Source organism: Rhinatrema bivittatum, chromosome 13 (genome assembly GCF_901001135.1).
Source record: "Rhinatrema bivittatum chromosome 13, aRhiBiv1.1, whole genome shotgun sequence".
In the NCBI taxonomy this organism is placed as follows: Eukaryota; Metazoa; Chordata; class Amphibia; order Gymnophiona; family Rhinatrematidae; genus Rhinatrema; species Rhinatrema bivittatum.
In genome coordinates, this window is record NC_042627.1 from 46,951,164 (window position 1) to 46,976,551 (window position 25,388).

Consider the following 25,388-nt stretch of genomic DNA (forward strand, 5'->3'; position numbering starts at 1 on the left):
CGAAACTCATGGCACCAATCCACATGCCGCTAAGATCCCTATCATTTTGGATTTCCTGCAAGATGGACTTCAGAAGGGTCTGTCCCTCAATTCCATCAAGGTTCAAGTGGCAGCGCTATCCTGCTACGGTCCCCGGAGTGACGGCAATAGCATCGCCACACACCCAGACGTTTCACGTTTCCTGACAGGAGTCAGACACATTCGCCCGCCACTGAAGTGGCCAGTGCCCCTGTGGAACCTCAACCTAGTTTTGGAATTTCTAGCGGGACCTGCCTTCAGACCCCTTTGAGGCCTGTCCCTCCGTTTGTTAACCATGAAGATGGTGTTCCTGCTGGCTGTATGCTCAGCACGCCGCATCTCAGAGCTACAAGCGCTGTCCTGCCATGATCCGTTTCTCAGAATCACTCCAGAGGCTATCCATCTTCGCACGGTTCCTTCCTTCTTACCCAAAGTAGTCTCACACTTCCACCTCAACCAAACCATATCCTTGCCTACCACGGAAGGTTTGAAGAAGTCGGAAGAAGGTCGAATACTACGCCATCTCGATGTCGGCAGGCTGCTGTCCAGATACCTGGAAATGTCAGAAGCAGTACGAAAGACGGACCACCTGTTTGTCCTTCACAGCGGGAAGAAGCAAGGGGAAGCGGCCTCACGGGCAACCATCGCACGCTGGATCAAAGAAGTTATCAAGGCAGCCTACGTAGAAGCGGGAAAACCACCACCTCTACGGGTCAAGGCTCACTCTACCAGAGCGCAAGCGGCCTCTTGGGCAGAAACTAGGATGCTGTCGCCTGCAGAGATATGTAAAGCGGCGACGTGGTCCTCCCTCCATACCTTCTCCATATTCTACCTTCTGGACGTCCAGGCCAGGGAGGACACAGCATTTGCGAGGGCAATCCTGAACGGACCTCGGGCAGCCTCCCACCCAGTCCGGGAGTAGCTTTTGTACATCCCACTTGTTTTGAGTCCATCTGCTACATGCTAGGAAATGTAGAGATTACTTACCTGATAATCTCGTTTTCCTTAGTGTATGCAGATGGACTCAGCATCCCGCCCGGCTGCCAGTATACATGGGGATTCACCGACTCACAGTAAGCCATGTTTTCTTATATAGGGCATCCACCCTGCTAGGTGTCGACACCTTCCGGTTGAGAACACTGGCGGTCTCCAGCTACTATCAATCGGTCAGGGTAATCCTGTTCATTTAATCGATTGGTCAGTTACACATATATCCATAAAGCTTTTGCAAGGAAGATTACTGAATTGCTGCACTTCCTGCGGGGGTATATGTACCCGTGCTGACGTCAGATCCGTCTCCAACTGCTAGCACGAGCACACTATACCCACTTGTTTTGAGTCCACCTGCATACACTAAGGAAAACGAGATTATCAGGTAAGTAATCTCTACATTATCAACCAGCGACGGTCCTTCTACAGGGTCATCTTTAGAGACCACCAAACTGAAGTATTTCTCCTTGTTACTTTCAGTTTCACTATACCTCTTTGAACCTTTCTCTGGTATATCTGAAAAGTGTTTAACCACCACTACGGAATAGCAGGGAATACCTAGACAGTTTTATATGCAATATAAGCAACCATATTATCCAGAAAATAGTATGAACAATATCCATCATAGCGCGCTTCTTCCTACCAGCCACCCAGGCGATAACCTCAAGCGACATAGCCAGGAAGCTGCCAGAGAAACCGAAGATTGCAGAAACAGCAACAGATGTCAGTCTCAGCAAAGTTTTGATTCCCATCCAGCCATGGCCATCAATTCAGGTCGGGGGCAGAATAAGTCACTTTTTAACAGCATGGACCAAGAGGACAACAAACAAATGATTACTAAACATAATATGTCAGAGGTACCACCTGGACTTCATCATACACCATACTATTCCCAATTTAGTAGTCTCCCCTTGGGACCTACCTCATTTGGTCCTCTTAAACCAGGAACCACAGAAACTACTTGCTCAAAACGCAGTACAGTTAGTACCAGACCCTCAGTGCAACAGAGGTTAATATACCCAATATTTTCTCATCCTGAAAAAAAAAACAAAAACTGGGTGCCTTCATCCAATCTTGGACCTCTGTTCTCTCAACCAACATCCATGCAAGGAGAAATTCAAGATGACATCCCTCAACTCGATCTTGCCCTTCTACACGCAGGGTTCCCCTTCGTTGTCGATTCTGCCTGCGTCTTGGTAGGTGTTCTCCCTCGTTCTTTGAGGTCGATTCCTGAGTGCACTGGTGGCCGCTGGCCATCGACCACTTGGCTTATTTTTATGGCGTCGTCCGGTTTTTGCAAATGCCCGACAACCATATCTCTCACGGATCTGCATAAGGTCTGCATCCTCTGCCTGGGGGCCTCCCACGATGTCAGCGTGTGCCTCGTCTGTGCTCAGATGACCCCTAAGGGCTGTCGTTCCTGGCTGGACAAGATGGAGCAGCTTTTTGGCACCAAAAGGTCGACTTCATCAACTTGGGTATCGGGAGCCTCGATACCGAAGGACCGTGGAGACCCTTGCGATGCACCATCACCCTCCATGTTCCGTTTGGTTCCTCCTCATGAAGAGAAGGGCTCGGTCAGTGAGTTTCAGGCGTTAGTGATGTATTTGCCCTATATGAAGTTCTTTCATGACAGGGTGGCTTTACGCACTCACCCTAAGTTCCTGCCTAAGGTGGTGACTGATTTCCATCTTGATCAGTCTATAGTTTTACCACCTTCTTTCCAAGACCCCATTCCCACCAGGGTGAATGGGCTCTCCACAGCCTGGGCTGAAGAGGGACCCTGCGTGGCCGCATAGATAGTGGCATGCTGGGTATGCTAAGTGTGCCAATCAGTTTCTAGAAACTTTGACAAAAACTTTCCGTGCCGTGCTCCATCTGATGATGCCACCCATCTGTGAGGACTAACATCCCTCTGTATTTGCAGGTTTTCCATGATAAAGTAGTACTTCAAATGCATCCAAAATTCCTACTGAAGATAGTGGCTGCTTTTCACCTAAACTACTCTATCACCCTTCCTGCCTTTTACCCTAAGCCACACCAGAATGAAAGGGAAAAAGCACTACATACCTTGGGTTGTAAACTAGACTTGGCTTACTATAAACACAGAGCTGAAGGCCATAGACCCACATCTCAGCTCTTCGTCTCTTATAATCCATATTCCTTGGGAACATCAGTGAGAAAAAGAACCTTGCCAAACTGGATCACTCAATGTATACAGCTCAGCCACATAATTGTAATTCATTGCAGTACTCGAGCTCAGTGAAGGCACACAAAATGCACGCAACTGTCTTTTCTGTAGCACACCTACATGAAGTACCTATTGACATTTGCAAGGCTGCAACATTGTAGTCTAGTCATTCTTTCACATCACATTATTGCTAGAAGAGCAATCAGCTTCGGATAGTTCCGTGGGTAGAATAGTCTTAAAACACACAGCAGACTATGACTGTTCACCAGGAGCCCAGATTGCAAAAAAAAACCAAACAAACAAAAAACCCAAAACAAATGCTAAGAAATAATAGTCACATGACTTCAGAGCAACCTCAGCTTGGAACTCCCCAGATGGCATAGCTAATTCTGCTTGCTTATCAATGGAAAAAACAAGTTTGCTTACCATAAACTGTGTTTTCCATAGATAGCAGGATGAATAAGCCATGTGTACCCACTCTCCTCCCTCCACAGCCTTCTACGGTACACACCTACTGAATGCTTTTCCTGAAGAAATTTCCAAATAATTGTGCGGGAACTACCATGTATGCTCAGGAGAGCAAAGCTCTGTAAGCTTGGAGAGATGGCTCTGCCCATGCTGTCTGATGACGTCATCCAGACAGCTACGGAAAACACGGTTCCCTGTACGTACCAGGATCAGTCCAGACGGTGGGGTTATGTCCCCCGTCCAGCAGATGGAGTCAGACAAAGCTTCGGAGGGTGCTGACATATTAACTAGTGCACCCTCCCTAGATCCTCTGTATCTTTCTGAAGCTCTGCTTCCATTAATGATAGTAGGGCAGGAAAACAGGGAAACAAATTATATTAGCTGTTATGCAGAAATACTTTGAGGCTTTACAGCAGCCCGAATGAACAATTTACTTTCTTATTTTCCTTTATTCTTTCTCTGCATAGAAAGTATGTGTGTGTGTGTGTGTGTGTGTGTGTGTATACAAAAAAAAAATGACAACACGGGTTTGAAACTTCTGAACAGTACTGCCAATCATCAAAGCTTCAGCACTAACAACTGCTAGAATTGTCTTCCTCTTTGAAAAGAAATTCTCACCCAGGGCCTTTAAGCAATTAAATCTTCCTTTATCTGAATATTTGATTGGGCTTTACTAACTGCTAGATCAGAGCTTTCCAAACTTTTCATGTTGGTGACACACTTTTTAGACAAACATAATTTCGGGACACAGTAATTCAGTCTACTAGCAAACCAGAGGTTAAAGGTTAAACGAACAAAATGTATTTCGACAATTTATGTATGTTTCCTTAAATATATACATAATAAAATGTTTCACGACACAACCTATCTTGTGAAAATCTTTCATTTATATTAAAAATATATAATATTCCAAGATTAATGTTATTGTTATAATTTATGAGTAACAATAATAAAACAAAGTTATTGTGTTATTCAATTTACCTCTTTAATGAGATATATGAGCTTGATGGGATGAACACAGATTTGAATATTTGGTGTTAATAAGAAAGTCCAAAGGGTCTTCTGCGTAATTTTAAAAAGCTGGCCAGTTTCACACTATAAAATTATTTGATAGCCTCATTCAACTAATTCTATATGGCTATGAGAGTGAAGACTGGAATTTATAGGAAGGGACAGAATGTCAATTTAAATCCTGCACCTCCAGTTCTGTAACTCTATGCATCCACTGAAATTCCCCCAAACAATGGAGCTTGAATGTTTCCCTTACAGCTCATCATACTAAAAGATGTTTTCAAATTCTGGTGTCACCTCACAGTAACAGCAGCACAAACACCTTCCACTGCCAGGCACATTGTGAACGAAAATAAAACCTCGCAAAAAAAAAAAAGACACTCAAAATCTATACTGCAATCCCATCATAACATAACATAACAGTAATAACACCAAGGACTCTAACAAAAATAACCCTACCTGTGAAAAAGCAAGGGTAAATATTATACTGGGTCCTAGAATACCAATACACCACCTACTGAGGAAACAAAACAAACCCGATTGCTATAGATCCCTATGCTAGCGAATTTCTCATCATGGTCACACACACAGAGCAGAGACAGACCCTCACCAAATACAGAATACAAAATTAGACAAAAACTGAAATGGAAACCCCGAGAAGCCAGACTCTGTGTATTAATAATGGAAAAACAGAACCATCATTCCTCATAAAACAAAAAAAATCAAGAAACATAAAGCATCAGTTATAATAGTAAAACCATACTAATAAAAGAATATTTTAAAACTACTGATAAATAGAATTTCTATTCATTAAAATCATATACATTTTTTACAATTTCCTAAACACCAATAAAATATTTCAAAACAGCACATATATCAAATAACACCCAATAATTAAAACTAATAAGGATTTTAAAAAGCCCCTGCTGTCCATACGTGGGAGCTCTTGATTTCCAGTCACCCTGATATTGTCAAGGATTAGGAGGTTATCCTCTCTCTCTCACACATACTCACATTTCCATTCTCTCTCACACATACACTGTCACATACATACACATTCATGCTCTTATACCCACCATAACCTCTCGCTCTCACAGACACTGACACACTCTCAAGCTCTAAGACACTCTCTCTCCCTCCACACCCCCACCCCCACACAAACTCTTACTCCCCTGGATTTTCTCATACATACTCTGTCTGGCTCCCTCACATACACACAAACACACACACCCAGGCAAGCTCCCAGTCATTCTCACACACTGAAACTGACCCCCAGGCAGGCTTCCATTCAATTTCACACCACTCTCTCAGGCATGCACACATTCATTCTCACACACACAGACCCCCAGGCAGGCACCAATTCATTCTCACACACACATACACCACACACAGGCCGGCACCTATTCTCACACATACAAACCCCAGGAAGACACCCATACATTCTCATACACAAACACACCCTCAGGCAGGCACACACTAAAGGCAAACCCCCTCTCTTTCTTTTGCCAGCAACCTCGGAGCCTCTCTCATTCCTCTGCTGCCACTGTCACTGCTGCCGCATGGCTATTGGGGAGGCGCTGATTGCTGCTATTGGCACTGAAGCCCATTCTGCTGCCTCCTCTGTGCAGGACCCGTGGGTTTCCATTTTCTCCATGTTGATCTCGTACATTGTGAAATCAGCATAGAGAAAGTGCTACTCTTGCACATTACCAAAGATTAAATGTGCCAATCAGTAAAAAGTGATTTATTTCTTTTTTTTTTACCTTTGCTGTCTGATCTTAGTTTTCTAATCGGTTGGTCACAGGCTTTTTTGTTCCACCTCCCCTTTCTTATTTTTTTGCCAATTCCTTTCATATTGTCTTTTTTTTCTATTTCTTTTCTCTCCATCTATCTTCTTCCCTCAAACATTCAGTCAGGTTCTCATTCTCACATGCTTTCTCTCTCTCACACACTCACAGGCTCTCTCTCATACAATCATTCATACAGTCTCTCTCTTGCACATGCTGTCTGACTCTCACACACCCAGGCTCTCTCTCACTCCCACATGCTGTCTTGCTCAAGCACAGACTCTCACTGTCACATGCTCTCTCTCATACAATCATTCATACACACAGGCTCTCACTGTCACATGCTGTCTCTCTCTCACACACACACACACACACACACACACACACACAGGCTCTCTCACATGCTGTCTCTGCAAACATTCAGGTCCTCACTCCCACACACAATCTCTCAACTCAGCTCACAGACGCACACAATCGCTCAACTCACCTCATTCACGCACACAATCGCTCAACTCAGCTCACAGACGCACACAATCTCTCAACTCACCTCATACACACACACAATCTCTCAACTCAGCTCACAGACACACACAATCTCTCAGCTCAGCTCACAGACGCACACAATCGCTCAACTCACCTCACGCACTCTACGGGTCCTCAGCCGCTCTCTTACCTCTGGGCCTCCTCTTCACGGGTCGCTGCAGGATGGGCTCTGCAGCGGCCCTGATCTTCTCGGGCCGCTCGCGGCGGCGACCCTGCTACCGGGCCTCCTCCTCTTCTCTCCCCGCTGCAACAACGCTGCTGCTGCTCCTCTTCTGGACGCGGCTGACGCTCCTCCCCCTTTCTGCCCGTGCGGCTCCGGCAACATTTTTCTTCCGGGGCCGCACGGGCAGGAAGGAGGAGGAGCACCTGCACGTCTCGACGTGACCTTTTTCTTCTTCGGGCCGTGGTGAGGTGAGCTCCACCACGGCCTTGCCGATCTTCCTGCGATATTTTACTGCTCAGCCACCAGTGGGATGAACTCCACCGGCGGCTGCATTGGCTCCCACTTGCCGGTGTGTCACGTGCACCGGGCTTGCGCGACACACCGGCACACCTCAGGCGACACACCAAAGTGTCGCGACACACACTTTGGAAAGCTCTGTGCTAGATAGTGGTTCGGGGGCAATGTGCTCCACCGTTTTGTCCTTCCCCTGCTGCTCCCCTTAGAATGAAATTTACTCACTTTACAACTGGCGAATAGAGATGTGAATTTGTTTTCTAACAAAATAAAAAATACAATGAAAAATCTTGTTTTGTTAGAAAGTAAAAGGAAAAAATACATATATATATTTTTTAAATTTTGGACACCAACTCCCCCTCCCCCCATTGCCACCAGCTCCATTGACATTTGAAAACTGAAACCACCCTCCCCCTGGCTTCCCCTAAGCTACCCTCCTGGATTCTTCTTACCCTATCCATGGTAACTCTGAAGTCAAAATGGGGCAGGAGTGATTTCCAGTTGCTCCTGTCCTGCTGGATCCTATTTTCAAAATGGTACCAGCCAGCCCCAAAGGCTGGCAACATTTTGTTTTATAGTATACAGTATGTGGCAGTACAGCAAAATGGCACCAGCCTCAGGGCTGGCTGGTGCTGTTTTGAAATTGGGACCAGTCAGTAAAGGAGTGATTGGGGATCACTCCTGCCCCATTTTGACTTCAAAGACCTCACAGAAAGAGGGATAAGATATATTTAGGGAGGATGAGAGATAGGGAAAGAGGGGACTAGAGTTAAAATTTTAAATGTTAGTGGTGCTGGGGAGTTTTTGGTGGGGGAAGGGCATGTCTTTTTTTTTTTTTTTTGCTTTGGTGTTTTTCATGTCTAATAAACATCAAATGAAACAAAACACAAATTGGGTGAGGAGGAATCCTGAAATCTTTTTCCATGCACACTCCTGGTGGCTAGCCATTGTTTCTGGATATGTTTTAGGGTTCAAAATTATTTTTTTAATTAACTTTTACGCCATATTACAGAACAAATACAACTAATAGCAACCAATACAATAAAAACAATAGAGCACTCTTACATAAATGAAACTACATTAAGGACTAATCTACAGTCCTCAACTAAAGAAAAAAGGGGGGGGGGAAAAGACCGATCAATCTTGGAAGAATTCAATAAGAACATCTTCTGTTTAACAAGCTGTAAATAGGTAGCTATTGGCTTCCATGCTCTGAGGGTAAATTTCAGAAATCCCTGCTTTTCAGCTAGAATCAGTTCATATTTATAGGTGGTGAGGACCAAATTCTACCAAAATGTCAAAGTATTTTGAGTATTATCTTTCCAGTTATTTAGAATAAACTTTAGTGCTAATGCTAATAACAATTCCAGTAAATATTTTGGTAAGACTGATGTTCTGCTAAAAAGGTACAGAGATCCCAGTTACCAATTGAAAGGAAAGGGACAAACTATCTCTATTACATGTGAAATCTTTTCCCACATCACATTCCAGTATAGGACAGTAATAAAACATCTATGATAGGATACCTGAATCTGCATTACAGAACTAGCACTTATTACTTTCTTGACTTTCATATTTGCCTTTGAGCAACCAAAAAAAAAAAAAGGGATTGTCTAAGGACTGCTGATTTAAAAAAAAAAAAAAAAAAAAAATGCACCTCATAGGTTTGTCCCAAAATAAAAACCAAAATTATCTTTCCTAGCGTGTAGCAGATGGACTCAAAACAAATGGGTATAGTGTGCTCGTGCTAGCAGTTGGAGACGGATCTGACGTCAGCACGGGTACATATACCCCCACAGGAAGTGAAGCAATTAAGTAATTTCCGTCTCCAAAGCAGTTTGGAGCTACCCACGCTCGCTGAGTGTGTTTTCCAAATCCTATCGACTAAATTCTTAGAAGAAATCTACTGCAGGACGAGCCCCGCACTCCTGTGGTGATACCAGGCGGTCACTCACCCAGTTGAGTTTCCCGAGCTGACTTCCGTGGTCCCTCGGAGGTAGGAGTCTCGGTCCGGTGGCCAGTTCGCAGCAGGGACCCAGCCCCCGAGTGAGAAGGGCTCAGGCGCGGCTTGGCCCCCAAGCGGTTCGGGCGCGGCCTAGAGGCAGCCTCGGTCCCGGCGTGGACTTGGCCCCCGAGCAGTTCGGGCGCGGCCTAGAGGCAGCGAGTGCACTTCCTTAAGCGCGGCGCTGAAGGTATTCCCCTCTCCCCCCCGCAGCCGGAGACCGCCCGGGTCGCAGCCGGGAAGCGCCAAAGACAAGGTAAGGCGTACATCTTTACTTGGTCTCCGAGGAAGTGTGGACTAACTGGGCCTGCCTACGAGGCCGCCCGCCTGGGAGGTCGCCATTTTTGCCTACCTACTTTTCTTTTCTAATTAAGCGCTTTTGGCTTGTTAAACGCACGTTGTACGCGATAGGCGCACATTGTAGCGCACGCGATAGGCGCATGTTCTTTGAGCACACGATAGGCGCATGTTGTTAAGCACATGCGATAGGCGCATGTTGTTAGCGCACGCTACTAGGATACGCGCACATTTATAAGATGCCCGCTATAGGCGCACATTTATAAGACGCCTGTTCATAGGCGCACTGTTTATCAGACGCCCGTTCTAGGCGCAGGCTGTTACGTGCCCGTGTTAGGCGCATTTGAGGCAAATGGAGCATAAGAAGGCCTCTGCGTCCGCAGAGCTGGCACCCCCAGAATCGGGCATGAACGCTCTAAGCCTCTGCTCAGCATGCAATCTTAGAGCCACACAGAGCGAGGAAGCAGACTCCCTATGTGTCCAATGTGAGGAAGCCATGGCAGTTCCAGGACAAGACCGGTCCCAGCCCAGCGGTTCCTTAGAGAACACTCCGGACTTACCAGGCCGCGGCGAGCAGCCAGGGAATCCGAGAGACCTGGTACCCCTGCGGCCAGATCTGGCTTCGCTTTCCTGGGTGGAGTTATTTAAGGGGATTCACGCCTTTGTCCAGATGCAGTCTGCTCCTCGGATGGGTCTTTCCGTACCGGTTGATCCGGCCCCTGGACCCTCGAGACCTAGGCGCAGCCACTCACCACCCGACAGCCCCAATCATGGGGATTCGGATTATTCACAGGTAAGTGAGGAGCCCCCCGAAGAGAATGAACTTCCCTCGGAGATAGAACCATATCGGACCATGAGACGCTTCTTTCGGAGAGAAGATCTGCCGGGCCTGGTTTCACAATGCTTATCGGAGCTGGCCATTCCGGGCCAGGACCCCTCAGGTGTCCCTGTACAGAACCCTCTGCTAGAGGGCCTGCGCCAATCGGCTCACCACTTTCCCCTCCTACAAGCAGCACAGCAGCTAATAGAGCTGGAATGGAAGGCACCGGAGGCCTCATTCAAAGGGGGTCGGGCCTTGTCAGGCATGTACCCTCTAGATCCGACATCCAAGGAATTGCTGGCGTGCCCCAGGGTAGACGCCATAATTAATGCAATCGTGAAACGCACCACCATTCCGGTGGAGGGGGGAGCGGCTCTCAAGGATGCGCATGACCGACGCATGGACACCATTAACCCTTAACCAGGGTGGAACCAGACTGCTGGCGCTAACCTTTAAAAAGGAGATAGAGCAGCTTTTAAACTAGAACAAAGGGGAAAGCCGACAGTCGCTCAGCAGCGCATGGTTCGGAGAGATGTATCTTTAAAGGATACTAATGATGCATTAGAATTAGGGCATCCCGACAGTGAGGTTCCAATAATTAGAAAAGTAGTCCAAGTGCCTGTAACTAAAAACTCACCTGAGCTAAAAAATTCTAACTTATCCCTATCAATTAAAAAGCAGAATAAAAATACAAACAAAAAACAAACTTTGAAATGTTTGTATGCTAATGCCAGAAGTCTAAGAAGTAAGATGGGAGAATTAGAATGTATAGCAGTAAATGATGACATAGACTTAATTGGCATCTCAGAGACATGGTGGAAAGAGGATAACCAATGGGACAGTGCTATACCGGGGTACAAATTATATCGCAATGACAGAGAGGAGCAGTCGGGAGGAGGTGTGGCGCTTTATGTCCGGGATGGCATAGAGTCCAACAGGATAAACATCCTGCATGAGACTAAATACAAAATTGAATCTATGGGTAGAAATCCCTTGTGTATCAGGGAAGACTACAGTGATAGGGTCCACCTGGTCAAGATGGTGAGATGGACAGTGAAATGCTAAGAGAAATTAGGGAAGCTAACCAAATTGGTAGTGCAGTAATAATGGGAGACTTCAATTACCCCAATATAGACTGGGTAAATGTATCATCGGGTCACGCTAGAGAGATAACGTTCCTGGATGGAATAAATGATAGCTTTATGGAGCAATTGGTTCAGGAACCGACGAGAGAGGGAGCAATTTTAGATCTAATTCTCAGTGGAGCACAGGACTTGGTGAGAGAGGTAACGGTGGTGGGGCCGCTTGGCAATAGTGATCATAATATGATCAAATTTGATTTAATGACTGGAAAAGGAACAGTGTGCAAATCCAAGGCTCTCGTCCTAAACTTTCAAAAGGGAAACTTTGATAAAATGAGAAAAATTGTTAGAAAAAAACTGAAAGGAGCAGCTACAAAAGTAAAAAATGTCCAAGAGGCGTGGTCATTGTTAAAAAATACCATTCTAGAAGCACAGTCCAGATGTATTCCACACATTAAGAAAGGTGGAAAGAAGGCAAAACGATTACCGGCATGGTTAAAAGGGGAGGTGAAAGAAGCTATTTTAGCCAAATCAAATCAAATCAAATCTTTCAAATTATCGTCCACTATAAACAGAGCTTTCTCCCTAGCCGGCCCCTCTATATGGAACTCCCTGCCTCCTGATATACGCCTGGAATCATACACACCCACTTTCAAAAAAAAAAACTGAAAACATGGCTCTTCCAGCAAGCTTACCACACATCACCTCCCATTACATAAATCCTTACTGATTAAATAAGTGATTCTCCTAGAATCTGATACGCGACTTTTGATTTATTTCTCGGATTACGTTGTATGCCTATCGATTTTGTACTTTGACTCGGCTATTTATGTACTTATCTTTTGTATATAGTTTTGGTGATATGTATATAGTGATTTTGCTGTTCTCAATTTTATGTAAGGGCCCTGCCCAAAAGTTAACCTGTTTGCAATGTTATATGTAAGGGTTCTGCCCAATGGTTCCTGTTTAACTGTAAACCGATACGATGTGTGAACGGTTATCGGTATAAAAAAGACATTAAATAAATAATAAATAAATAAATAAAAGATCTTCATTCAAAAATTGGAAGAAGGATCCAACAGAAGAAAATAGGATAAAGCATAAACATTGGCAAGTTAAATGTAAGACATTGATAAGACAGGCTAAGAGAGAATTTGAAAAGAAGTTGGCTGTAGAGGCAAAACTCACAGTAAAACTTTTTAAAATATATCCGAAGCAGAAAGCCTGTGAGGGAGTCAGTTGGACCATTAGATGATCGAGGGGTTAAAGGGGCACTTAGAGAAGATAAGGCCATCGCGGAAAGATTAAATGATTTCTTCTTTGCTTCGGTGTTTTACTGAAGAGGATGTTGGGGAGGTACCCGTAATGGAGAAGGTTTTCATGGGTAATGATTCAGATGGACTGAATCAAATCATGGTGAACCTAGAAGATGTGGTAGGCCTGATTGACAAACTGAAGAGTAGTAAATCACCTGGACTGGATGGTATACACCCCAGAGTTCTGAAGGAACTAAAAAATGAAATTTCAGACCTATTAGTAAAAATTTGTAACTTATCATTAAATCATCCATTGTACCTGAAGACTGGAGGATAGCAAATGTAACCCCAATATTTAAAAAGGGCTCCAGGGGCGATCCGGGAAACTACAGACCGGTTAGCCTGACTTCAGTGCCAGGAAAAATAGTGGAAAGTGTTCTAAACATCAAAATCACAGAACATATAGAAAGACATGGTTTAATGGAACAAAGTCAGCATGGCTTTACCCAGGGCAAGTCTTGCCTCACAAATCTGCTTCACTTTTTTGAAGGAGTTAATAAACATGTGGATAAAGGTGAACCGGTAGATATAGTATACTTGGATTTTCAGAAGGCGTTTGACAAAGTTCCTCATGAGAGGCTTCTAGGAAAAGTAAAAAGTCATGGGATAGGTGGCGATGTCCTTTCGTGGATTGCAACCTGGCTAAAAGACAGGAAACAGAGAGTAGGATTAAATAGGCAATTTTCTCAGTGGAAGGGAGTGGACAGTGGAGTGCCTCAGGGATCTGTATTGGGACCCTTACTGTTCAATATATTTATAAATGATCTGGAAAGAAATACGACGAGTGAGATAATCAAATTTGCAGATGACACAAAATTGTTCAGAGTAGTTAAATCACAAGCAGATTGTGATAAATTGCAGGAAGACCTTGTGAGACTGGAAAATTGGGCATCCAAATGGCAGATGAAATTTAATGTGGATAAGTGCAAGGTGATGCATATAGGGAACAATAACCCATGCTATAATTACACGATGTTGGGTTCCATATTAGGTGCTACAACCCAAGAAAGAGATCTAGGTGTCATAGTGGATAACACATTGAAATCGTTGGTTCAGTGTGCTGCGGCAGTCAAAAAAGCAAACAGAATGTTGGGAATTATTAGAAAAGGAATGATGAATAAAACGGAAAATGTCATAATGCCTCTGTATCGCTCCATGGTGAGACCGCACCTTGAATACTGTGTACAATTCTGGTCGCTGCATCTCAAAAAAGATATAATTGCGATGGAGAAGGTACAGAGAAGGGCTACCAAAATGATAAGGGGAATGGAACAACTCCCCTATGAGGAAAGACTAAAGAGGTTAGGACTTTTCAGCTTGGAGAAGAGACGACTGAGGGGGGATATGATAGAGGTGTTTAAAATCATGAGAGGTCTAGAACGGGTAGATGTGAATCGGTTATTTACTCTTTCGGATAGTAGAAAGACTAGGGGACACTCCATGAAGTTAGCATGGGGCACATTTAAAACTAATCGGAGAAAGTTCTTTTTTACTCAACGCACAATTAAATTCTGGAATTTGTTGCCAGAGAATGTGGTTCGTGCAGTTAGTATAGCTGTGTTTAAAAAAGGATTGGATAAGTTCTTGGAGGAGAAGTCCATTACCTGCTATTAAGTTCACTTAGAGAATAGCCACTGCCATTAGCAATGGTTACATGGAATAGACTTAGTTTTTGGGTACTTGCCAGGTTCTTATGGCCTGGATTGGCCACTGTTGGAAACAGGATGCTGGGCTTGATGGACCCTTGGTCTGACCCAGTATGGCATTTTCTTATGTTCTTATGTTCTTATTCTGAAACAAGCCTTTGAGGTAGCAGCCATGTCCCTTCGAATCGCGACTTGCTGCACCGTGGTGACGCACTACTGTTTATCACAGGCAAGAAACAACACCCCGGGAGAAGACATGGAATCGGCGCTGTCCTTTCTCACAAACGCAGCCTCCGACCTCGTCCGTACGGCAGCCAAGGGAGTGTCCTCCTCAGTGGCAGCCAGAAGACAGCTTTGGCTACGCAATTGGGCGGCTGACTCGTCCTCCAAAACTCGACTCACAAGAATGCCCTTTAAGGGTTCCATACTGTTCGGCAGCGACCTTGAGAATTGGGCTACTAAATGGGGTGCCTCTCCGTTACCCCGTCTACCAGAAGACAGGTCAAGGAGGAGCCAGCGTCCTGTTTCCAGACCATCCAGAGGTAGAAACTCGCAGCGCTTCAACCCTTACAGGTCTCGCTATCAACCACCTCGTTCTCAAGCCAGGAATCAGCCCTTTCGGGCTAAGCACAGCCCGAAAGGGCGGTAGAGTGCGAAGCCAGGCCTGCGCTTTCGGCGCCCAGGACCCGCCGTGGTAAGGCCTCAGTAGCACCCTTACCCCCAGCAGCCCAGGCGCCGACCGCGAGGCTCCTCTCCGCCCGCCGGCCTGAACCCCGCCCCCGACCGGAGCGCACCGACGACGTCGACCTGCCGCATCCCGCCCGCCAGCCAGGACAGCCAACCAGCAGCCGCCCCAGCCGGCATTTAAATCCTACCGCTCTCCGGCACCAGCCTCTTTCTTCGATCCAGCGGTAGAGTGCGAAGCCAGGCCTGCGCTTTCGGCGCCCAGGACCCGCCGGGGTAAGGCCTCAGTAGCACCCTTACCCCCAGCAGCCCAAGCGCCGACCGCGAGGCTCCTCTCTGCCCGCCGGCCTGAACCCCGCCCCCGACCGGAGCGCACCGACGACGTCGACCTGCCGCGTCCCGCCTGCCAGCCAGGACAGCCAACCAGCAGCCGCCCCAGCCGGCATTTAAATCCTACCGCTATCCGGCGCCGCGCACACGAAGGAGCGCGACAAAGGGGCCCGCCCCTTCGTGCAGCCCCTTTGGACTGCTCCGAGGGACCGCCCTATCACTCCACTCTATCTGCTACTCCTCCTTGGACCGATTCCCCCACAGCCGGAAAAGACCACGATCGGAAGAAGAAGGAACCCCTGCCCCCTGATGCACTAGCATTCCTCAAGGGGCCCAGCACCGGAATCCCGCACCCAGGTCAACTGAAATTAATAGACCACTTGACCGCCAATCATAGCCAAGCCCCTGCCTTAGAGGCCTTGCTGGATGAGACCGTGTGGACCCCTTCCTGCCAGACCCTGACCACCTTACTGGCTTTCCCTAAAAGAACTTATCTGTACCCCTCAAGTCTCAGTCTCTCCTCCCCTCCTAATCCCTACTTCCCTGCAGCCCTCCCTGTAGCCTCCCCCACCCTGGAAGCGGTTTCCCAACCTTCTCCCACCCCTAACCTCCTATCTCCTACCAAATATATGCCTCACCCCCCTACACCCAACTGTAAGTACCTTAACTTCAATGTACTCTATCTCCTTAGTTAAATACACTGGAGCTGCTCAATGTATTGCACTGTTTTTATGACCCTGTATTATTGCTCCCAGCTCGATTGTACTATTGCTCCCAGTTTGACACCCTGAACTCTTCTCTGTACTATCTGTATTATCTGTTTAAACCTGCTCTTTCTAACCTGCTTTGCTCCCAGATCGATACTCTGAAATCTGTTCTGTATAACCAGTTTAAACATGCTCTATTTAATTGTATATCCAGCAATATAATCCGCATTGCATTACCTTTCACTGCATATCCTACCCTATCTCCTAACCTGACAATCGACCTCCCTCACCCTACCCCCAACTACCCGTCCTTTTCCTCTTAAAATGTGCTTCCCTACTATACCTGTCATACACCACCCCCATCGGCGGATCCTCCGCCCAGTACACCCTCACTCCTTTATCCAGCACAAATCCCTAGTCCCCATCATGATTTCACCCATCACACAACTGCTAGGCCTAGCCACGCTTGCCATTTCCCTCTTTAATGCGCAATCCATCCTAAAGAAAGCCCCCATACTCCAAGATTTGCTCACTGACACCAACCCAGATATCTGTGCCATCACAGAATCCTGGCTAAAGAACTCAGACCATGTTTTTATCAATCAACTCCCAACACAGACATACGACATCTTCTCCATCCCAAGGCCCAAAAAAAGAGGAGGAGGCTTACTCCTAGCTACCAAGAAACACCTTAACCTCAAGTTACAAACCAGCTCCCCCCCCAAGACTTGAAATTGGTCTTTTTAAATCCAAATCCCTGCAGGTCTGCCTTATCTATGCACCCCCTGGTATACGTGAACAGGATACATCCCCCCTCATTGAATACATCACCGACAACATAAAGCCGGATACACCCGCAGTGATACTTGGAGACTTCAACCTCCACGTAGACACCCACCCTCCCACGCCTGCTTGCGAAACCCTACTCGTCACCCTCAACGCCCTGGGCTTCAGACAATTAATCTCCGAGCCTACACATAAAGCTGGTCACACACTCGACCTCCTTTTTGTTAATACATGCATCACAGTACCCCACGCACCCATCACCACCCCATCCCCTGGTCCGACCACTTTCTCATCAATGCCCACATCACCATCAATACCAACACACCGATCTCAAACTCACATAAAAAAATGATTTCTTTCCGCAAACCATGTCCTCCTGAGCAACTCTCCCTAGCCTTCAGCAAAGTAAGTGAAAACCTCGACCTAACTAACCCAGATACCGCTCTTCAGTCATGGGATAATTCCATCTCTAATATTGCCAATGATTTTTGCCCCACTATCCACAAAATAATAACCCCTACACGCACCGAGAGAAAGCCATGGTACACCAGTGAATTAAGAAAACTGAAGCAAGACCTCAGATCCAAGGAACGTACCTGGCGCAAACAATCTACACCCACACACAAAATGGCCTACAAACACACATTGCATACATACCGACAAGCAACTCTCCTCGCCAAACATGACTTCTATGCAGCTAAAATACATAGCTACAAATTCAATCCCAATGCTTTATTCTCCTTCGTTGCAGATCTCACAAAATCTCCCTTTCCTTCCTCCCAAGATGAAAACAGCATAGAGAAATGTGAGAAACTAGCAGACTACTTTAAAAATATAATTTCCAAAATTCTAACTCGGCTCCCCTCCAATCCTGCCCCCACAGACCCACTACCTATAGACAATAAAATTAATCTCAGCTCCCTTGACCTCACCTCCTTGAAAGAAGTTGAATCCATACTAAAAAAGATGCGACCAGCCACCCATATCGCAGACGCCATTCCATCAAAAATTCTCCTCACCATTCCCTCCGCCATTGCAAAACCTATAGCAGATATTATAAATTGCTCCATCACCACCGGGAAAGTCCCCGATCCACTCAAACTTGCCATTGTAAAGCCACTACTAAAAAAACCCACCCTTGACCACAATGACCCTGCAAATTACAGGCCCATCTCCAATCTGCCTTTTATATCCAAAATCATGGAGAAGGTGGTTAATACGCAACTCACAGATTTCCTAGAAGAAAACAATATCTTACATCCCGCTCAATATGGCTTTCGTCAAGACCGAAGCACCGAAAAACTCCTACTTGCTATAACAGACACCATCCTCAAAGGCATGGACCACGGCCAATCCTATATACTTGCCCTTCTTGATATCTCTGCCTTCGATACTGTGAACCATCAAATCTTAGTATCACGCTTAACGGAAATAGGCATCTCAAATACAGCCCTATCCTGGTTCTCCTCTTACCTTGACCACAGAAAGTACTTAGTCAAGCTTGATAATTTCGAATCCGCTCACATTCCCCTCACACAAGGCGTTCCACAAGGCTCCTCCTTATCGTCCACCCTCTTCAATATATATCTACTCCCACTTTGCCATTTACTCTCTAAACTAGGACTAAACTTTTTCTTATATGCAGACGACGTGCAAATACTTATTCCCATTCGGAAATCCCTCAACGAAACTCTGCAGTACTGGGAAATTTGTCTGACATCCATCAACTCTCTCCTCTCCAATTTTCACCTTGCACTCAATGCCTCTAAAACTGAAATCCTTATCCTCACAAACCAACCAATCGACTCGATCCACCAAATGACTCAAAATGCCTCACAAGCTCACACACTACCGCCCAGTGTCAGAGACTTAGGAGTTTCCCTAGACAATCAACTGAGCTTCAAATCCCACATTAAATCACTGCTAAAAGGGGGTTTCTATAAACTTCAAACCCTCAAAAAACTGAAGCCCCTCCTACACGCCCACGACTTCCGTACTGTTATGCAAACTACCATATTATTGTAACTCCCTTTTCATAGGCCTCCCAGCCTCTACTATTAAACCCCTTCAAATCCTCCAAAATGCTATAGCAAGAATCTTAACAAACACTAGAAAAACTGATCACATCACTCCCATATTACAAGATCTACATTGGCTCCCCATTGCCTTCCGTTCCCAATACAAAACACTTACCATCCTCCACAACACATTATACAAAAACAACTCCCCCTGGCTTGAAGATATGCCACAGTTCCGTCAAACTAATCGCCCTACTAGAAACTCCCTCGCCGGCACCCTTCAAACCCCCTCACTCAAAATTGGGCACCTGACTACTACCAGGGAAAGAGCCTTCTCCATTGCGGGTTCCACCCTCTGGAACTCCCTCCCTGCCAAACTCCGTTTAGAACCGTCCCTGAGCCATTTCAAGAAAGGAATCAAGACATGGCTCTTTAAACAGGCTTACCCTAATACTTCCCAACCCTAGTCACTGTTCACCTTTGAACCCTCTCAGCCCCCGCACAGTTTTCATACCCTCTCCTTGACCTCCCTCTTACCATCCCAGTACCCCCTCCTGCTCCCTCACCCACTCCCTTCCCCTGCGCCCCGTAGCCTCCCCTCTACCCCACCCTTCATTCCACCACCAACCTTTGCTTGAAAGTACCTTGCCATCTTGTTTCCTTGTTCCCTCCTCCTTCCCCCCCCCTCCCTCCCTTTTCACCCTGCATATAATTGTACATAAGTGCACATGCCTCCTTTACACTGTAAATAAGTTCATATACTAAGTTTATAAGTGCACACATACGCCTCCGTAACATTGCTTATGCATATTTAATCTTTGCTTATGCACATTTATTTTCAACATGGATAAGTAACTTCCATGTCGTTCAACAATGTTGTATCCCTGCTCGTTGACTGTCTCTCCTGTACTTTATATGTTATCCAGTTTGTATATTATCCAATTATTTCCCAGTTAGCCCTCCATCCTCGTTCATTGTAATTTCCTTTCTCAGTTACTTGTGAACCGACATGATGTGGCCCACGAATGCCGATATATAAAAAGCGTTAAATAAATAAATAAGAAGAGAACCGGCCCGGGTTCTGGCCCCGGCCGTAACCCACAATGACAATCAGCCGACCCATCCGGGGGTAGCAGCCATAGGGGGCAGGCTAACCCTCTTCTACCGCAGGTGGGTCGAGATCACTTCAGACCAGTGGGTCCTCGCCATCATCCGGGAAGGATATTACCTGGATTTCTTTCGACTTCCGCCGAACAAGTTTGTGGAATCTCCTTGTTCGCCACTCAAGGCAGTGGCGCTAGAAGTGACCTTACAGAGGCTCCTGGCCCTGAAAGCCATAATCCCAGTACCTGCGGCAGAGGTACCTTCTGGGCATTATTCCATTTATTTCATAGTACCCAAGAAGTAGGGCACCTTCAGGCCCGTCCTGGACCTCAAGTCAGTCAACCGACACCTACGGGTCCCCAGCTTTTGCATGGAAACTCTACGGTCTGTCAAGAATTCAGTACAGCCAGGGGAGTTTCTCACCTCCCTAGATCTGTCAGAAGCCTACCTGCATATCCCAATTCATCGGGATCATCAGCGCTATTTACGCTTCAAAGTCCTGAATCAGCACTTCCAGTTCCGGGCCTTACCCTTCGGGTTAGCCACCGCGCCGTGGATCTTTACCAAGGTAACAGTTGTAGTGGCAGCGGCACTCAGGAAGGAAGGAATCCTCGTCCATCCCTACCTGGACGATTGGCTGATCAGGGCAAAGTCACTGGAAGAGAGTCACCGGGCAACCAACAGAGTTATAGCTCTTCTGGAAAGCCTCGGATGGGTAGTCAACATAAAGAAGAGTTCCCTACAGCCATCCCAGTTGCTGGAATACCTAGGGGTCCAATTCGACATCCAAGAAGACAAGGTCAGCCTGACCTCCAAGAGAAAGTCAAAACTTTGGACTCATCTGCAGGTCTTGCTGAGCGCCAGCCGGCCCACAGCTCGAGATTATCTCCAAGTCCTCGGCCTCATGGCATCCACCCTGGAGGTGGTGCCATGGGCGCGGGCTCATATGAGACCATTGCAACGCGCCCTTCTATCTCGATGGAGTCCACGATCACAGGACTACACAATACGCCTGCCTCTACCAGCCAGAGTGCGGAATCAACTACGCTGGTGGTTATGGCCCGGCCACTTGAGCCGGGGGTCAAGAATGTCCTCCCCAACCTGGATTCTGCTCACCACAGATGCCAGCCTGAATGGATGGGGAGCACACTGCGAGGAGCTCACCGCCCAAGGACGGTGGACCAGAGAAGAGTCAAGATGGAATATCAACCGACTAGAGGCACGGGCAGTCAGGCTAGCGTGCCTGCGATTTGCCCACAGACTTCGCAACAGAGCGATCAGAGTGATGTCAGACAACGCCACCACAGTGGCATACATCAATCGACAGGGCGGCACCAGAAGCCAACAGGTGTCCCTAGAAATAACTCCCCTGATGATTTGGGCAGAGGCCAATCTTCAGGACATCTCCGCCGTACACATCGCCGGGAAGGACAACACTGCAGCAGACTTCCTCAGCAGAGAATGCCTAAACCCGGGAGAATGGCAGCTGTCACCCACAGCCTTTCAGATAATTGTGGATCACTGGGGGACGCCAGCCATGGACCTATTAGCAGACAGGTCCAATGCTCAAGTTCCCAGATATTTCAGCCGCAGACGGGATCCTCGAGCTCAGGGGTTCGATGCCCTGGTACAGCCGTGGCCTCAGGGGACCCTACTATATGCTTTTCCTCCATGGCCCCTGTTGGGCGCCATTGTTCACAGGATTCAGCGACACAGAGGTCTAGTTCTTCTAGTGGCCCCGGACTGGCTAAGAAGACCCTGGTACGCAGACATGAGAAGACTACTGGCAGGGAATCCTCTACCTCTGCCTCCATACCGGGACCTGCTATGGCAAGGCCCCATCCTCCACGAGGATCCAGCTCAATTCTCTCTTCCGGTCTGGCCATTGAGAGGGCTAGACTGAAGAAAAGAGGATACTCAGAGCCGGTGATAGATACACTCCTCCGAGCACGCAAGTTCTCCACATCACTAACATATATCAGGATCTGGAGAATCTTTGAAGCCTGGTGCGATTCTCACGGCACCAATTCGCATACCGCACAGATTCCTATCATTTTGGACTTCCTACAAGATGGACTTCAGAAGGGTCTCTCCCTCAGCTCCATCAAGGTACAGGTAACAGCGCTGTCTTGCTACGGTCCCAGACGTGACGGCAAATCCATTGCCCAGCACCCAGACGTTTCACGCTTCCTGAAAGGAGTTAAACACATTCGCCCGCCACTGAAGTGGCCAGTGCCCCTGTGGAACCTTAACCTGGTATTGGAATTTTTAGCGGGATCAGCCTTCAGGCCCCTTCGAGGCCTGTCTCTCCGTTTGTTAACCTTGAAGATGGTGTTCTTGCTGGCTGTGTGTTCAGCACGCCACATCTCAAAGCTACAAGCACTATCCTGTCGTGACCCATTTCTTAGAATCACTCCAGAGGCTATCCATCTTCGTACAGTTCCTTCCTTTTTACCCAAAGTGGTCTCCCACTTTCACCTCAACCAAACCATATCCTTGCCTACCACGGAAGGTTTGAAGAAATCGGAAGAAGGTCGAATACTACGTCATCTCGACATCGGCAGACTGCTGTCCAGATATCTGGAAATGTCAGAAGCAGTACGAAAGACGGACCACCTGTTCGTCCTGCACAGCAGGAAGAAGCAAGGAGAAGCGGCCTCACGGCCGACCATCGCCCACTGGATTAAAGAAGTTATCAAGGCAGCCTACGTAGAGGCAGTAAAACCACCACCTCTACAGGTCAAGGCTCATTCTACCAGAGCACAATCAGCCTCTTGGGCAGAAGCAAAGCTGCTGTCGCCTGCAGAGATATGCAAAGCGGCGACATGGTCCTCCCTCCATACCTTCTCCAGATTCTACCGTCTGGATGTTCAGGCCAGGGAGGACACAGCATTTGCGAGGGCAATCCTAAACGGTCCTCGGGCAGCCTCCCGCCCAGTCTGGGAGTAGCTTTTGTACATCCCATTTGTTTTGAGTCCATCTGCTACACGCTAGGAAATGTTAAGATTACTTACCTGGTAATCTCCTTTTCCTTAGTGTACGCAGATGGACTCAGCATCCCGCCTGGCTGCCGGTATACATGGGGATTCGCTGACTGACGGTAAGCCATGTTTTGCTTATAATAGGGCTTCCACCCTGCCGGGTGTCGACGCCTTCCGGTTGAGAACACTGGCGGTCTCCAGCTACCATCAATTGGTCAGGGTAATCCTGTTGATTAATCGATCGGTCAGTACACATATGGCTATAACAGCTTTTGCAAGGAAGATTACTGAATTGCTTCACTTCCTGTGGGGGTATATGTACCCGTGCTGACATCAGATCTGTCTCCAACTGCTAGCAGAGCACACTATACCCATTTGTTTTGAGTCCATCTGCATACACTAAGGAAAAGGAGATTACCAGGTAAGTAATCTTAACATTGTAGCACTGAGCACATTTCCATTTCCCTTGTATTCCAGTCATTTCATTGAGACATTTATAAAACCTCAATACTATTACTTGTAACCCACTTATATCCTGCACCATCAAAGCATATCTAAATGATTTTAATAAAATAAATATTTTGTGAACTGAAGATAACATTGCAGGCTCCTAAAAAGTTTGGTTGCAGTGATCTAGTTGTACCCATTTAAACAATTGAGAAGAAGGTAACCCAAATTTAGCCTGCAATACAGTGAAAGTTGCCATTCCCCCCCCCCCCTTTGAACATTGTCTCAAATCCCTTTCCTTTGCCATAATGGCCATGTTATAGAAAGTTTTTAGCAGGCTGTTGACCATATAGACACCCTCAAAGACTCCTTGCATTTAACCAATGACAGAGCATCTAATTGCCGATCAGCTTTGTTGACCATGTAGTCAGGTTGTTTTTAATATTCTTTGGAGGATCCATTATAGGTAAAAAAAAAAAAAAAAGCGAAGGACATGGGGGGCCACAATTTCTGCTTGCAACCACCTCAGCTCCTCTTATTTGATGAAGTTCCGTAAACCGCCTCACTATAATAAATAGGCCTGATAACCAAAGAAACTAGGAAAATTAACCCACCTGTTATGTCTAGGCTGTTTTATTCTACCTAAAGCTATCCTCTTAAGTCTTCCCAGCTTGTTGTTTTGTGCTGATAGTCATAAAACTAAACTTGAGTAAAAGATAAGAGGGAAAACCATCTACAAGGGTTAACTCTTGAATATTTTTGACTTTCCCCTATGGTCACGGTTGCACTGTTCATCTGTGTCTCAAGTGCAGTATATTCTCCTTGCATCAGAGCCAAAAGGATCAGGGACCTGAATCTGGATCTTTTGCGCATCAACATGCAGCATTACCAGAAAGCCAGCCCCACATCATCTCTAACTTTTATTAAAACATTTAAGTAACTTTAAGGGGTAGCCTAATGACAGTGCTGTGTGTTATGATGCATGAGACCTGGGTTTGATGCCCAAGCTGACTTCTGTTTCTCAGGGTTGAGGATGCTGAGGAGGGCATTGTTCAGAGCCCTCAGCTAAGGGAGTTCTTGCCCATTGTTCAACAGCAGTATCTACTGAGCTGACTCCAAAGGGAATGTGTCTTTGGCCAATGGGTGCACTAGACAGGAGTATGTTTAAAATAGAGGGAAAATTCTGGGTAACACTGACTAAAGGCTCACAGTACCATACCCTTGTAGATCTCATTTCTGATTGACCATGAAGCCCAAAGACACAGGAGGAAACTACTATGCCAAAGGGAAAATTTAGTTTTAAGACAGGTTGGTACATGACATGATTAGAGATAATTATGTTCAATTTTCCTTTTTCATTCAGCCAGTATTGGTCTAAATGAAACCGCTTTTGTAACCAAGCGTCCTGCTTCCGAGATAAACAGTATTACTCCAAAAAAGTTAAAACTTAATGAGCCTGCTGCTGGAATCAATTCATCAGCTACATTGCCTTCAGTGAAACCAGTCACAGTAGCATCATCAAAAAACATGTCTGCTAAAGGTGAGTTGTGGATTTAAAAAAAATAGTTTTAATTTAATTTACTTATCTGAAAATGAAATATGTGGGAAAATATTTAAATGAAAACTACATTTTGTAAGAGTACTAAATTTCACTTATAGAATAATCTATATTAGATTTGTGGATTTCCCCTTTCACTCCCCAC

The 25,388-nt window shown here is 46.3% G+C and overlaps 1 protein-coding gene across 4 annotated transcripts in view; it reads left to right on the plus strand.

The window, feature by feature from the left end:
• ZNF280D (zinc finger protein 280D) overlaps window positions 1-25,388 on the plus strand; it is a 570,468-nt gene that overhangs the window by 169,832 nt on the left and 375,248 nt on the right. For all 4 annotated transcript variants that reach the window (XR_003852490.1, XM_029575754.1, XM_029575752.1 and 1 more), the window contains one exon: window positions 25,049-25,225. Coding sequence is in view for 3 of the 4 variants with exons in the window: in XM_029575754.1 (XP_029431614.1) it covers window positions 25,049-25,225 (177 nt within the window). In the remaining variant the exon portion in view is untranslated. The remainder of the gene's footprint in view (window positions 1-25,048; window positions 25,226-25,388) is intronic.